Genomic DNA, 13892 nt, shown 5'->3' on the forward strand with positions numbered 1-13892 from the left:
GGCCACAGCAGTGAGGGCGAGGGAGTAGTAACTACTGGACTACCAGGGAATTCCCCGTGAGTTTGTTTTAACCAGCCCAGGAAATTCTATTTTCCTAGTCAGTGATTGATTAGTTTTAGGAGTATGACCCAGTCCTGGTCAATGGTCCTGTGGGGGTGGAGTGGGTGGCAGACTGTTGGGGAGCTTCTGCAAAAGGTCTTCCCTTCTGGTTGAAATGCCCATTCTTTCAGCCAGATGCTGTGGAACTTCTAGAGAGATGCCTGGAAATGTGGCATCTGTCTGGAGTCATAAGGCAAATTCAAGGACCAAGCCATTAGCCAGGGAAAGGAGAGCAGGAAGAGAGCACCGACCGACGCCCTTGATGCCACCCCAAGCCATTATACAGTCTGCTTGGGTGCTTCCTGCTACAAGAGATGGTAAATCTTTCTAAACTACCTACAGCTGGGCGTTGGGCAGGGTGTCCAGTGTGTACTCCTGCTGATCCACGCTTCAGCTGATCCACTTCCCAGTCTGCTCTCTGCCCTGGAGACTGACCTATGGCTCACCTCGAGTGGCCCCTTGTCTTCTGACTTCCGCAGGGTTTGGCTGATGGGGAGCCCCAGCAGAAGACTGGAGGGAGATGAGTGGAGGCAGGCCACTGTTCTCCTAGCTTTTTACCCGCAGGGCCACTCTGGCTGGCTGGCTGGAGCCCCTGCCTGAAGGCTGCTGCCTCTCTGAAGGGGTCTTTTCTCCAGGAGTCTTCTTCCAGGTTCTAGTAACTGCTCCCCCTACTCTGGGCCCAGAAGCTATTACCAAACAGCTCTGCTGATACAAGTTCCTTGATTCCACTACAGTCTTAAGGCCTTTGTAATCAGTCCCTTTAAAAAGTCTTCCTCATAGAATCCGAATCTGAGTATGCGGCTTCTTGTTGAGACTCCCAACTGATGGAGACCATCTATTACTTGCAGCTCAAAGTCACCTAAGTGACACCCCAGCACTAGACTTCAGTTTTTAAAATTCAGGAAACATCACAATACAGACAATTCCAGGACACTTCCATTCCAGTTTCAAGGGGAGTGAGTGTGTCTGTGGGTGGTGGGAGGCAGTGGTTGGAGGAAATAAATGGCACATGCATATGTGTTTTCTGGGTAGCCCTGCAGGAAGCATGTGATGAGAATCACATCTGAACAACCCTTAACAGTACATATCATACATTATACACACTCTTATTTACCATAACGCTGTGAGCTAGGGCTCTTGGTTTTCATTTTATAGACAGGATCAGGTGAGGATGATAACTGAGAATTCTCAAAGCTGCAACAAGAGGGTGAACCAGGAACGGAAACCAGATCTACTGACTCAAAATTCTGTGGTTTCCTCACTCCCCAGGGCTTGCCCTTCCCTCTGTGAATCAAGACCAGAAAGGCAGGAGGGAACCAAGAGGGAAAGGGAAGACGCAGGGTGGATGTGTGGGTTAATCCTACCCTTCCTATCCTCATCCGAGATTTTTCTGCAATTCCTTTAACATATAAGAAAAACTACATATGCTAGAAAAACCCAATCCAACAGCTTGCAGTAGCCTGGGATTCCAGAATAAATACTGAAATTGGCAGGACACAGAGTGTTCTTCCTCTCGACGGGTCACGTGAGGACACTGCCTAATGTCTGTCATGTGTGCGTCTGGGAATATACAATATTTATGCGTCATTCAACCTTCAGATGCCTCTTTCTTGTGCCAAAAAGAACTGCTCTGTCCCCTATCTTCTGATCTGACCTAAAAATGTCATCAAAATTTGGCCCCAAAGACCTATAAATTCTTTTTAAGTGGAGGACTTCAGTATCCTCCCAGCTTCCTAAGAGAACGGCTTGGATGAAATCATGCCAAGAACTGAGTAAGTGGGAGGGGTTTTTAGTGGAAACCATAGTGCTGTGGCCACATGTTCACAATACCACGGGGGTGGGAGGGTGGTCCTTTGGCTGGGATAGGCTGGAAGGCTATTTAACATTTTAACATCAGGGGAAACACAGCCCAGATTCAAGAGTCAAGACCAAGTCATGAGACTCACTGGAGTCGAACTCTGGCATCAGCTCCGCCTGCTTCTAGGCAGCTGTGCCTTCACCTTAACAAACCACTCAGAACATGCCAATGTGGGAAAACACAGCAAAATACAGCACTCCACAGAACTCCAGCACGTGGCATCTCAGGAAACTGACCCTTGAATTCAGTTTAGTATCTCAATCCTTTTCCTGGAATCTGCTGAAGGTGGTTTTCACCACCCCCACTAAAGGGGTAATAAATAATGTAGTAAAATTAATAACTCATCTTACAACCAATTATCAAATTATTGTGGAAACAGCCAGTTTTTATTGATACAGGAAGATATTGAAGACCTAGTTCTGGGTAGACAGAGAAATACAAATACTGAACAGTACCCCTTACACATGGAATCTAGAAAAGTCAAACTCGGAGAAAAAGAGTGGTGTAGAGTGGTTGTTACCAGAGGATGAGTGGGGTTAGGGGGTGATGGGGAGATGCTGGTCAAAGAACACAAATTTCCAGTGGTGAAATTCTCAAGTTCTGAGGATCTAATGTACAGCATAGTGATTACAGCTAATAATACTGTATTATATACTTGAATTGATGTTTTCTATTTGTGGTGCTGGAGAAGACTCTTTGAGAGTCCTCTGGATGCAAGGAGACTAAACCAGACAATCCTAAAGGAAATTAACCCTGAATATTCACTGAAAGGACTGTTGCTGAATCTCCAATACTTTGACCACCTGATATGAACAGCAGACTCATTGGAAAAGACCCTGGTGCTGGGAAAGACTGAAGGCAAGAGGAGAAGAGGGCAGCAAAAGATGAGATGGTGGATGGCATCACCGACTCAATGGGCATGAATTTGAGCAAATTCTGGGAGATAGTGGAAGACAGAGGAGCCTGGTGTGTTGCAGTCCATGGCGTCCCTAAGAGTCAGACACGACTTGGCAACTGAATAACAACAACATAGAATGCTGCTAACGGAGATCGTAAATAGTCCCACCACAAGAAAGAAAAGGCGATTATGTAAGGGGATGGAGGTGTTAGCTGACGATATGGTTGAATTGGTTTGCAATATATAAATTTATGAAATCAATACAATGGACATCTTAATAAAGCTGTGGGGGGAGGAACAGTGACAGTTAAGTGAAGTGTAAGTGCTCCATAAATGCTGCTACAGATAAAAAAAAAAAAAAAGGCCCAATACTGAGTGAAGAGGTAAGGCTGAAAAACAGGTTTTGTGAAAAAAAAAAAGAAAAATATATCCATCAGTATATGTGGTAAAAGGCTCGAGACACAGATAAGATAATGTCAACTGCTGTCTGTGGGCACGGAGTTTCTAAATGATTTCTCCCTTTGTATTTTTATGTATTTCTGCAAAACATATATAACATTGGACTGAAAGATCTTAAAAAAGAAAACGAGTTATTTCTGGGAAGTAACTTCATACCTCACATGGATTACTTATATCCCAGTTTTGCTGATTTGTTCCATGACTGAAATTACTGGAGCAGGCTCACTGAAAGCACGCACTCGGGGAAAAAACACATCCAAAGCAGCAGGAGGTACTTGTTTTAAAACATTGGGCCAAAATTTTTCTAAGAATTTCAGCTATACCTAGCCCTACGTTGGGAGCAATCAGTATCCATTTTGATACAGCAGCTGTATCTGGCCTTAGAAGATGTTGAGGAGTATTTATGAAAACCTGCACCTAATTGAGAACTGAAATAAGGGGATCTTATTTCCACCTTTTAAATGTCTTTAGATTAAATGCCTAGTACTCCATGCTGAGCTCAATCAAGTTCTGGTACTTATTTTTTAAAAACTAGATGGATAGAGATTTCAATTTTCAAAGTGTATCACACACTTAAATTAGGCTGAAGACTAGGTGCACAAAAGGACATTTCACTGTGGCCTGGGGAGCATAAAGGAGGGAAAACTGAGCAAGTCAATTAAGGAACTCACCTTGCCAGCAAGATCCCCTGGTACTCTTCCAGCTGTCTCATGAAGCTGGGGTTGGGCTTGGTCACTGTCCGTCTTTCCTTCACATAGTCATAGGCTCGGTCCAAGTTCCAGCCATACTCCTTCATCGCATAGGCGATCACAGTGGAGGCCGAGCGACTCACCCCCATTTTGCAGTGCACGAGGCATTTAGATCCATGTTTCCTTGTTTGGGGGATTCAGATAAGGAGGAAAACACAATAGTGAGTACATTTTATCTTTATTTTTTTGAGATTTTTAATGTGGGTCATTTTTTAAAGTCTTCATTGAACTTGTTACAATATTGCTTCTGCTTTATGTTTTGGTTTTTTGGCTGTGAGGCATGTGGGATCTTAGTTCTCCGACCAGGGATTGAACCTGCAGCCTGCTGCAGGTTAAGGTCAAGTCTTAACTGCTGGACCACCAGGAAAATCCTTAGAGTGAGTACACCTGAAAAGCTAGGTTCTTAATGTGTCCGTGTTTCCTGTTTGGCCCTTTCACTTTCTTGCTATGTAATTCACCCCACCTGAGTGCACTTGTGTGCACCTCTAATCACGTGTGGGGGGCAATCCTGGTGCATTCAAACAATAATCAGTGTCAATATTAAGCCTCTTTAGTTCAGCAAATGTTTAGTTCAGCAAACATTTACCGAGCATTTACCATGTGTGAGACCTTGTGCAAAGTCTGCTGCAAAAATAAGTAACAGGTTTTCCCTGGAGGGTAGGATTCACTGGGAGAAGCGGACAATTAAAATTCAGAACGGTAATTGCAATGACAGTTGGTCACAGAGCACAGAAGGAGAATTTTCAGTTTAGAGACTGGACCCCATTTTGTGTGTGGCTGCACGCCAGTCCCCTCGGCCCCAAGGGCACATTTCACGGCTGGCAGGCTATTGAGTTACAGGTGTGGTGGTGATTCATCTAATTTATCCAAATGCTGGGAGTTGCTTCCAGTTCCAGCAAGAGTTCTGTCCCAGGAGGAAAGCACAGACCAAATGAAACCGACTCTCCTCTTTACCCAGACGCAGCCCTGTACTTTGCACACCACCCCCCCGCAGTACCTAGGGACTGGCTGTATACCCGGGGGACTGGACAGGACCATGTGACGCACCACATGGCTCTCTCAGCCAGAAGGGTGGCATGGGTAACAAGCTGTTTGTTTGTTTCTTCTTTTTTAATGGGGTAGAAAACAAAGTTCCCGTAGAGTGACAGAAACAAACAAAACTCCTCAGTCTTATGCCAGAGCTAATTCCCTCGGATCTGAACACTACTTGGTTATGCTAATTCTACTAATAACGCAGTGTCTGGCCTGGAGTAAGCCTTCAAATGTTTGCTAAATGTATGAACAAACTTATGGATCTGCTGATTTTATCTGTCAGCTGTAAGTAGGATCAACATTTTAAAATCTGCAAAAAAGGACAGTTACTCTTATCATTAGTGTACATGGGCTGGGATCCTTCCCAAGGGGTTATCCCAATAAATTTAAAAATGCACATGTCAGCCCAACAGGGGAAATCTATTCATTCACTCACTCACTGTATTACAGTAGACACGCTTCCTTCCAGAAGCTTATAATCCTTTTACTGGAGACAGAGACACATGAAAGAGTTAAGCACCAATGAAAGAAGGCATGAGGTTAAGTGCCAAGATGAGAGAGCCAGCCAGATAAGCTGTGAGAAGGCAGAGCGTGGTCTGGAATAATTTAAACAGCCTCATAACAAAGGTAAAATTTTAGTGTCCCAACGGCTGGTGCGAATGTGTGTCTCTGTGTACTCAGATGATCCCAAATGACTAGGAAATATTTGTTTTACTTATGGCACCACAGAGCTTTCATTTAGACTACAGTTGGGAAGCCACGTCACAGTGACTCAGATGGAAGTTCAGACATGTGTTCTGTATTTTCCCATCAAGCTCTGACAACTTTAATACGTTGAATTTCAGGTCTTTGCCTGCAGGCAAGGAAGGTACTCAAACTTGGCCAATCTTAAGAAAAATACAATTATGAAATCCATTCCTATGAAAACATTTCTACATTTTGAGCTCAGCTTTTTCAGTGAATGGCTTCTAACTCAGGTAATGAAGGATGTGGAGTTGGTTCTCACCTATCCCAATTTCATCTTTCAGGTTCAGTGCTCGCCCCACCCCCTTACTTCAAGTGCTAGACTGTCCAGATGAAGCCCGGCATCACATTAGGACTCCTAAACTCACCCAAGTGTAGGCAGAGTCTGGAATTCAGGGCCCTGATTAGGGCTGAGATGTCCAAATGAGATGTCCAGGGTGCCACTTATGGAGGCACTCGCTCTCAGATGCTGACCTACATTTACAGGACATGAGAGTGCGTGCCTCTCAGTAAATGTAACATGGGCACCTCAGTATTTCCTTTCAACCTCAGCCCTGCTGGAATCAGCCTTTCTCTTCACTGGGACTGGGGCCTCGCCTGGATCTCTAGCCTCTTTGGCTGTAACCCTGACTATTGCCTCATCTTTTCCAGTCCCCTTTCCTTAAGGAACTAGACTGCTCCTATAGTTGATGGACTGAAATGAGACACGATCTCAGGTTCAAGTCTTGTCTCCACCAGTTATTAATCTCTCTTTGAATCTCATCTCTGTATTCTGTCCTCCTCTGTACAGAAGGAAGACAGTATACACCTCTCTGGGTTTTGGCAAACAGGAGAGAATATGTGTAAAGTACATGGGACATAGGAAGCATGCTATGAGTGGTATTATCATTAATAATTTAGTAAGAAGCTTCAACAGTACAAAAGTTTTTTAGGTACCTCTAGGAGATTGAGAGAATGGGCTCAAAGCTGGAGTATGGGAATGGGAATTCAGGGTAACTATAAGGAAGCATTTTCTGACCATGAAGGTCCTTAAGTGAGGTGTGGTATCATTCCTGAAGGAGGATTTTAAAAACAGAAGTGCTTCTCATCTGCCAGGGAGCATCTGAGTGTCGCCACACCTGCAGAGGAAGCATGGGCAACACGTTCCCTGAAGGTTTCTTCTTTTGAAGGAATACATAGGACTAACAAGGAAATCCCCGGGGACTTAAAAAAAAGTGTTGACATATTAATACTAATTAATACTAAACCCTAAATTAATACTATGAAATTGTTTCAGTAAAAGGAAGACAACCACAGAAGGGCCAGAGGAAATTTCCACTATTTAGAGTACTGCAAATGTACAGGACCTGATACTCATTGGAAAAGGCCTTGATGCTGGAAAAGACTGAAGGCAGGAAAAGAGGGCAGCAGAAGCTGAGATGGTTAGATAGCATCACTGACTCCATGGACATAAATTTGAGTAAACTCCGAGAGATAGTAGAGGACAGAGGACCTGGTGTATTGAAGTTCATGGGGTTGCAAAGAGCTGGACACAACTTAGCAACTGAACAACAAGAAAAGTAAAAAGCAGGGGGAAAGATTTTGAAAGCTTGCTGTGTCTTTCCCCTTGATTTCAGAGAGGAGGATCTACTGTTCCATCTGTCTGGAGTAATTTCTATTCTATAACTTTCAAATGTCTTCACTGGCAATTTCAGAATTTCTTCCTTCTCTCATTTCTATTTCTTTTGCTGCAGCTTCAGTTTATTTTCTCTCATTTTGTGCTCAATGGAAATAGCCAACATGAAATCATCTTTCAGGGGCTTCATCTACTTAAAGCAAAAGTTTTAAGTCACTAGTCATCTTTTTTCCTAGGATTAAGAAATCCCAGTCTCCTTTTTTTCTTTACTTCCTTTCCCTGAGTATCATCAGTAAGTTATCTACAGCTTTCAGGCCCCAGCCATGTGTGGTGCAAAAGGAAGAGGAGTCCGAATGTGCATGTGGGACCGTGACTCACTTTGCTTTAGAGATGAATTTGTAAGTGTCATTCCAGTAAGCCAGGAGGTCGGTTGCCTCTTCATCATACACCCGAATGTTGTGATACTCAAAGACTCCCGGGAAGAAGTTGTCTATCTCTCGAGTGACATTCAAGATATAGCGAACCCTGTGAGGAAACCAAGAGAGAATATGACCTCTATTACTCAGGCGAAATCCAATTCCCAGCATGTTTTTTCTTATTTAAAACTGGTTTACTCCTGAGGCTGAAATTAAGTACCAAACTATGGAAGAAAGCTAAAAAACAAAAGCAAAACAAAACAACCCTAAGAGGCTACACTTAACACAGAATCTGTAACAGGCTGGGCATAGCTGGGTCTCAGGGTAACTAAAAGAGAAGCTGTCTACCAAGTTCAACGTCTACTAAGTTCAGTTTGTGTGCAGTTATACAAGCTCATCTTTCAGAGTCTTTTGAAAATATGCCTTGCAATTTACTCCAAAGAATCAATTTGAAGCTGGTCATCTGACAAATTCTCTTCAGTCACAAAAATTATACCAGCGACAAAATTTATTCTGTGGAAGTCATGTGTATTAAATCAGATTATTAACATGTATCTTAAGAAAAAAAAAAAATAGAAGGAAATATTTCCTATCTTTCTAAATGCCAGATTGTCGGCTTTTTGCTCTATTACTCCCTTTAAACTACATGAAAGGCAAATGAGGCCAGGGCTGGGAGGGTCAGAGGAAAGTTGGACTTCAAACTCTCTCAGCTTTCAAGGCTGCATTCCTGGCTGCTATGACAGCAGATGTGTCTGAGAGTTCTCCCAGGCTTGCAGAAAATGGTTTCTGTATCAAAAATCTCCTTTGCTGTCTCTCCCACTGTGCAATCTCAATAAATGCTTGGGTTTAATTTGCCAAAGGATTACCTTTTTGCAGTGCTGTGTGGCCTTAAGACATCACTGTTGGCTACTTCAACAGTGCAACACAGTCACTCGTTTCTCTCTGTAGAAGCAATTTCCTTCTCAGAACCACACATGGACTTCTAGAAACCCAGTCTCTGAAGTCAGAGGAAGGACTACAGAAAGGGAGAGCCATGACGAAGCAAACCCGTGGTGAAGGTCAGGCAACCAAAATTTTTCTGGGACATGATTTCCATCTGTTTCAACTGAGCATCAAAGTCCATCACTAGAAAGGATTTTTTTTTCCCCTTTTTAATTTAAAAAGCAAGCTGGGCTTCCCTGGTGGTCCAGTGGTTAAGACTCCACACTTCCACTGTAGAGGGCACAGGTTCTATTCCCTGCTGGGGAAACTAAGATCCTGCAAGCCACGTGGTGAAGCCTGCCCTCCCCAATTAATTAAAAAATAATAAAAGGCAAGCAACATGCACCTGTGGAACACATTCTAGAAGTTCTCCAAAAGGTAACCATCTGATCCAGTAATTCCTCTCCTAGGTATAGACTGAAGAGGAATGAAAACATGTCCACCCAAAGCCAAAAAGTGCGAACAACTCAAATATCCATCAAACAATGAGTGGACAAATAAAATGTGGGGGGTGTGTGTGTATCTTCATACAATGGAATAAAAAAGGAAGAAAGCAGTAATATATGCTGCAACACTGTAAACCTTGAAAATACAATGTTAAGTGAAATAAACCATTCTTAAAAGGCCAAATATTGTATAATTTCATATAAATGAAATGTCCAGAATAGGCCAATCTATAGCGATAGAAAGTAGGTTAGTAGTTTCTAGGAGTTGGGGAGGAGGACAGGAAATGTGGGTAACTGCTAAAGGGGTTTTCCTTTCCGGTTGGAAAAAAAAATTTTAATGGATTGTTACACAGTTCTGTGAATATACTAAAACCCACTGAAGCACACATTTTAAAAGGGTGAACTATAAAGTATGTGAATTATATCTCGAAACTGTCAGAAAAAAAGGCAAGCACACTTCTTATTTCATTTAAAATAAAAGTGAACAACTCTCCCATCCCCAGTCCCATAATTCAGTAAGGGATTATAGCAGGACAGGGTTTCCCAATCTTTTCATTATGGAAATCTAGGCAGCCACTACCCATTGGAAATGACACTCTTTGAATCCTACTTGCCATTTCTGTAAAGGAGCAGCAGTTTACTTGGAGTTCTAAAGTCAGTGCATTGGGAGAAAATGGCCTTATTGTCAAAATTATACTTGAAAATCCCTTAAATCATCCACAGGGGCAATATACATGTTTTATATACAGATCCCTGAACTGTAATTCTTCATCCATTTAAGATGAAGCACCAGTGAATTTAAGAAACAAAATCTAAGCAGATGCCTGAGCATCTAACCATACTTGTCTGTTTTCTGTGTTTTACAATTTATCCTCGTAAGTGGTAAATGAGATAAACAGGTCTCATCTCTAGCTGGGGATATCAAAGTATATACATACATGAATGCTTCTAACGCATTTGGCAGGCAGTGCTCTATCAAGTCAGATTTCTTACTGAACACTCTACAGGTGCTAGTTTCCTGCAGATCACAGTCTGTCAATTTTTCTATCATTCCTTCACATTTACTGGGCACCCTTCTGGTATAAAGCTCTAAGTTTGGTATGTTTCACACAAAACTACGATATAGTCTCTGCTTTCAAGAACTACTGATTCAATCCTCATCAACTTAAAATTTCCAAGTTCTCTTTATTTTCATACCTTAAAATTAAGTAACCAGATTTCCATTCCCCCTCCCCCAAAACTCTTTGTATAATCACTTGTCTTTCTTCCTTCTGAGGGAGAAGTAGAAGTACGCATTTAATCACATTCAAGATAGCCAGAGGCTGACTTGGAGCTGAGAAAACAGGCAGCCAGCAATCAGCCAAGGAGTCATCACTATCTCTGAGTTTCAGTAGGTCTTATCTCGGTCCAAATGAAGAGTTAGCATGGCCAATGTCCAGACATGATTTTCTCTTCTCATAATGTAATGATCTGACCTAAAGCTGAGTCTGATGGAAGATTTAGGCATTAGCTAAGAAGTGAGAAGGAAGAATGGTGGCTTTTTGCTTGTTGAAGGTTCACTGTGGTCTCAGCTGCTATAATCAAAGATAACCATACTGCTTAGGAACACATTTCTTTTTTTTTTTAGGAACACATTTCTTAATACAAGTCAGTCTTCTTGTTCAATTTTACATTGTTCATTTTATATTTATATAAAATATAAATATTTTATATTTTACCTAGTCTTCATGCACCTTACTATAAAAGGATAGGGACTGAGACTTATTTTTCTTTGGATTCCTAGCATCTAGCTGTGCTTGGCCTACAGAAATTACTCAATAAATGTTGATTAGAGAGCTGTAAACCCAACACACATGGTTCTGTGTACTCTTAACATAAAAATAGGAACCACAACTCAGAGAGACAGTAAAAAGATCAATGGTTGCCTGGGGTGGGGGTGGGGAATAAATGGACAGAGCACAGAGGATTTTTCACACAGTGAAGACACTCTGTATGACGCCATCGTGATGGACACACGGTCATTATACATTTGTCCAAAGCCACAGAAGATACAACACTAAGAGTGAACTTTTACATAAACTATGGGCTTTAGATGACTATGAGGTGTCAACATAGGTTCATGGGATGTAAAAAATGTACCTCTCTGGTGAGGATGTTGAAAATGGGGGGAGGCTACACATGTGTCGGGGCAGGAATATTCGGGATATCTCTGTACCTTCCCCTCAACTTTGCTGCAAACCTTATACTACTCTGAATAAAAAAACTCAATAACTGGGTTTGATTTTTAAACAGCATGAAAGGCTTACACATTGGTCTTTGAAAGACTTTCCACTGCAACAGTTGCTCTTTCTTGGGAGGAGGGGGATGAAACAGTGGGAGAATAGCTGTTTTAATTTTTATTAGATTACGCCCAGTAAAGAACCAACTGGAAGCAACTCTCAAGCTTAAACTTCCTCACTGACACCTCTTGGTCCGGAAAATGCAAAGATAAAACAGTGATATTTGCCACCCAGGGGTGTCAGCAATTGCTCTGTGTGCTTACCCTCGGTTCTGTAAATCCTCTAAGTTGGAGGCATTCCATTCTGAGCCCTGCAGAACCAAAAAGACAAGGTTAGGGAGAGAGAATTAGCAAACAGACCAAATACAATACTTGAAAAGGAGTTCTATGAGGGGAGAAGCACAGTTTCTAAAAAGAAGGCCAGTAACGGCTACCACATTTCCTCCTCTCTATGTGCCAGGGATTTTAAATGCTATCATGTTCAGTTCTCACAAATGATGAAATTAAGAAAGTTACCTTCATTTTTTAGAGGTACGAAAACCAACCCATATAGAATTCAAATAATTTCTGCTCGCGATCACATTTGCTCTACTTACAAGGCAGTTTTAACATTGTCACACCAATACCAAAACCAATAATGAAAATATTTAGTTCAAATTTTCTTTGCATTTTTTTTTCTTATTATATCACACTAAGGAGTATAATCGGAGAAGGTAATGGCACCCCACTCCAGTACTCTTGCCTGGAAAATCCTATGGACGGAGGAGCCTGGTAGGCTGCAGTCCATGAGGTCGCTGAAAGTTGGACACGACTGAGCGACTTCACTTTCACTTTTCACTTTCATGCATTGGAGAAGGATATGGCAACCTGCTCCAGTGTTCTTGCCTGGAGAATCCCAGGGACGGGGGAGCCTGGTGGGCTGCTGTCTATGCGGTTGCACAGAGTCGGACACGACTGAAGTGACACAGCAGCAGTAGCAAGGAGTATAATCAGAGTACGTATTATGCTTTATGCTTAAGTTGTCTGAATTAATTTTTTTTTCTGTGAGGTTATCAGTTTGATATACATGTGGGTTCATTTGCTCCTGCTTATATTCAATTTTAGGGTGTGTTTTTTCTTCCATGTTTTCAATTTTTTTTTGAATATACAAGACTTTTAAAAGGTTGAGAGTCAAAAGTTTATTAAAAAGTAAACTTGGAAGTCTCACTCCCACTCCTATCTGTTCAATCCCCATGGGAAACCATTTTTATTAGTTTGTGGCTTATTCTACCTATGTTGTATTTTGAAAAAATATAAGCAAATATATATTATTGCTTCTGACTTACACACAAGTACTGTACTACATCTACTTTTTCTGTTTGCTTTCTTCACTGTACAACATATCCTCAAACCCACTCTGCATCACAGTGCCACTTTCCCCATAGCCTTGCCAACAAAATGTGCGGTTAAGCTTTTGAATATTCTCCAAACTGATAGGTGTGAAATGTTATCTCAGTGTAATTTTCATTTGCATTTCTCTTAAGTGTAAAAGTGAGCAGCTATTCAGTGTTTTAGGTCCATTTTCTACCTTTGAGCTATCTGTTCATGTCTTCTGAAAAGGCAAAACTTTTTAAAATAAGAATTTATCTATTCCAGAATAATGCATTAAGTGGAATTTCGCATTAGAAGACTCAAGTTCAAGTCCTGACTCCCCCTCTGACTGGGGGGCCTTGGGCAAACTGCATAACCTGTCTTCACTTTCCTTATCTGTAAAATAAAACACTCCCCCCACTCTAGCTCTAGGAATCTAATGGATGGATACCTTCCCCTCAAACTACAAAGTTTCTCCCATTGCTTTTTCCATGTGAGAACACAAACAGCAATCCTGACTACGCTGCTACACTGATCTCAGACTACAGCCTCCACAATTGTAACGTTTCTACCATTTATACAGACTTCCCTGTGGCTCAAATGGTAAAGAATCTGCCTATGATGCAGGAGACCAGGGTTCAATCGCTGGGTTGGGAAGTTCCCCTGGAGAAGGGAAAGGCAATCCACTCTAGTATTCTTGCCTGGAGATAGAAGCCCGGTGGGCTATAGTCCATGGGGTCTCAAAGAGTCTGACATGACTGAGTGACTAACACACAGTATATATGACAGCACCCCCACCTTGCTCTCCCCCACCACATTTTTCTCATTTGAAAATGGAAAACCCTCTCTCCATCCTAGATCCTCTAGACATTGTCCTTCTCTTCTTCCCTTCATGGCCAAGATTCCCCAGAAATATAATGCTCACTTTCTATAATTCCTCATTTCCCATGTATTTCAACCCAGAACA

At 42.0% G+C, this 13892-nt stretch overlaps 1 protein-coding gene across 9 annotated transcripts in view; it reads right to left on the reverse strand.

Annotated features, from left to right (window-relative positions):
- SSH2 (slingshot protein phosphatase 2) overlaps positions 1-13892 on the reverse strand; it is a 246661-nt gene that overhangs the window by 15191 nt on the left and 217578 nt on the right. For all 9 annotated transcript variants that reach the window (XM_002695677.7, XM_015458587.3, XM_005220145.5 and 6 more), the window contains 3 exons: positions 11840-11886; positions 7833-7979; positions 3986-4186 (listed from right to left, as the gene is read on the reverse strand). In XM_002695677.7, the coding sequence (XP_002695723.3) occupies positions 3986-4186; positions 7833-7979; positions 11840-11886 (395 nt within the window). The remainder of the gene's footprint in view (positions 1-3985; positions 4187-7832; positions 7980-11839; positions 11887-13892) is intronic.

The sequence above is a fragment of the Bos taurus genome, chromosome 19 (assembly GCF_002263795.3).
Source record: "Bos taurus isolate L1 Dominette 01449 registration number 42190680 breed Hereford chromosome 19, ARS-UCD2.0, whole genome shotgun sequence".
NCBI classification, from domain to species: domain Eukaryota; kingdom Metazoa; phylum Chordata; class Mammalia; order Artiodactyla; family Bovidae; genus Bos; species Bos taurus.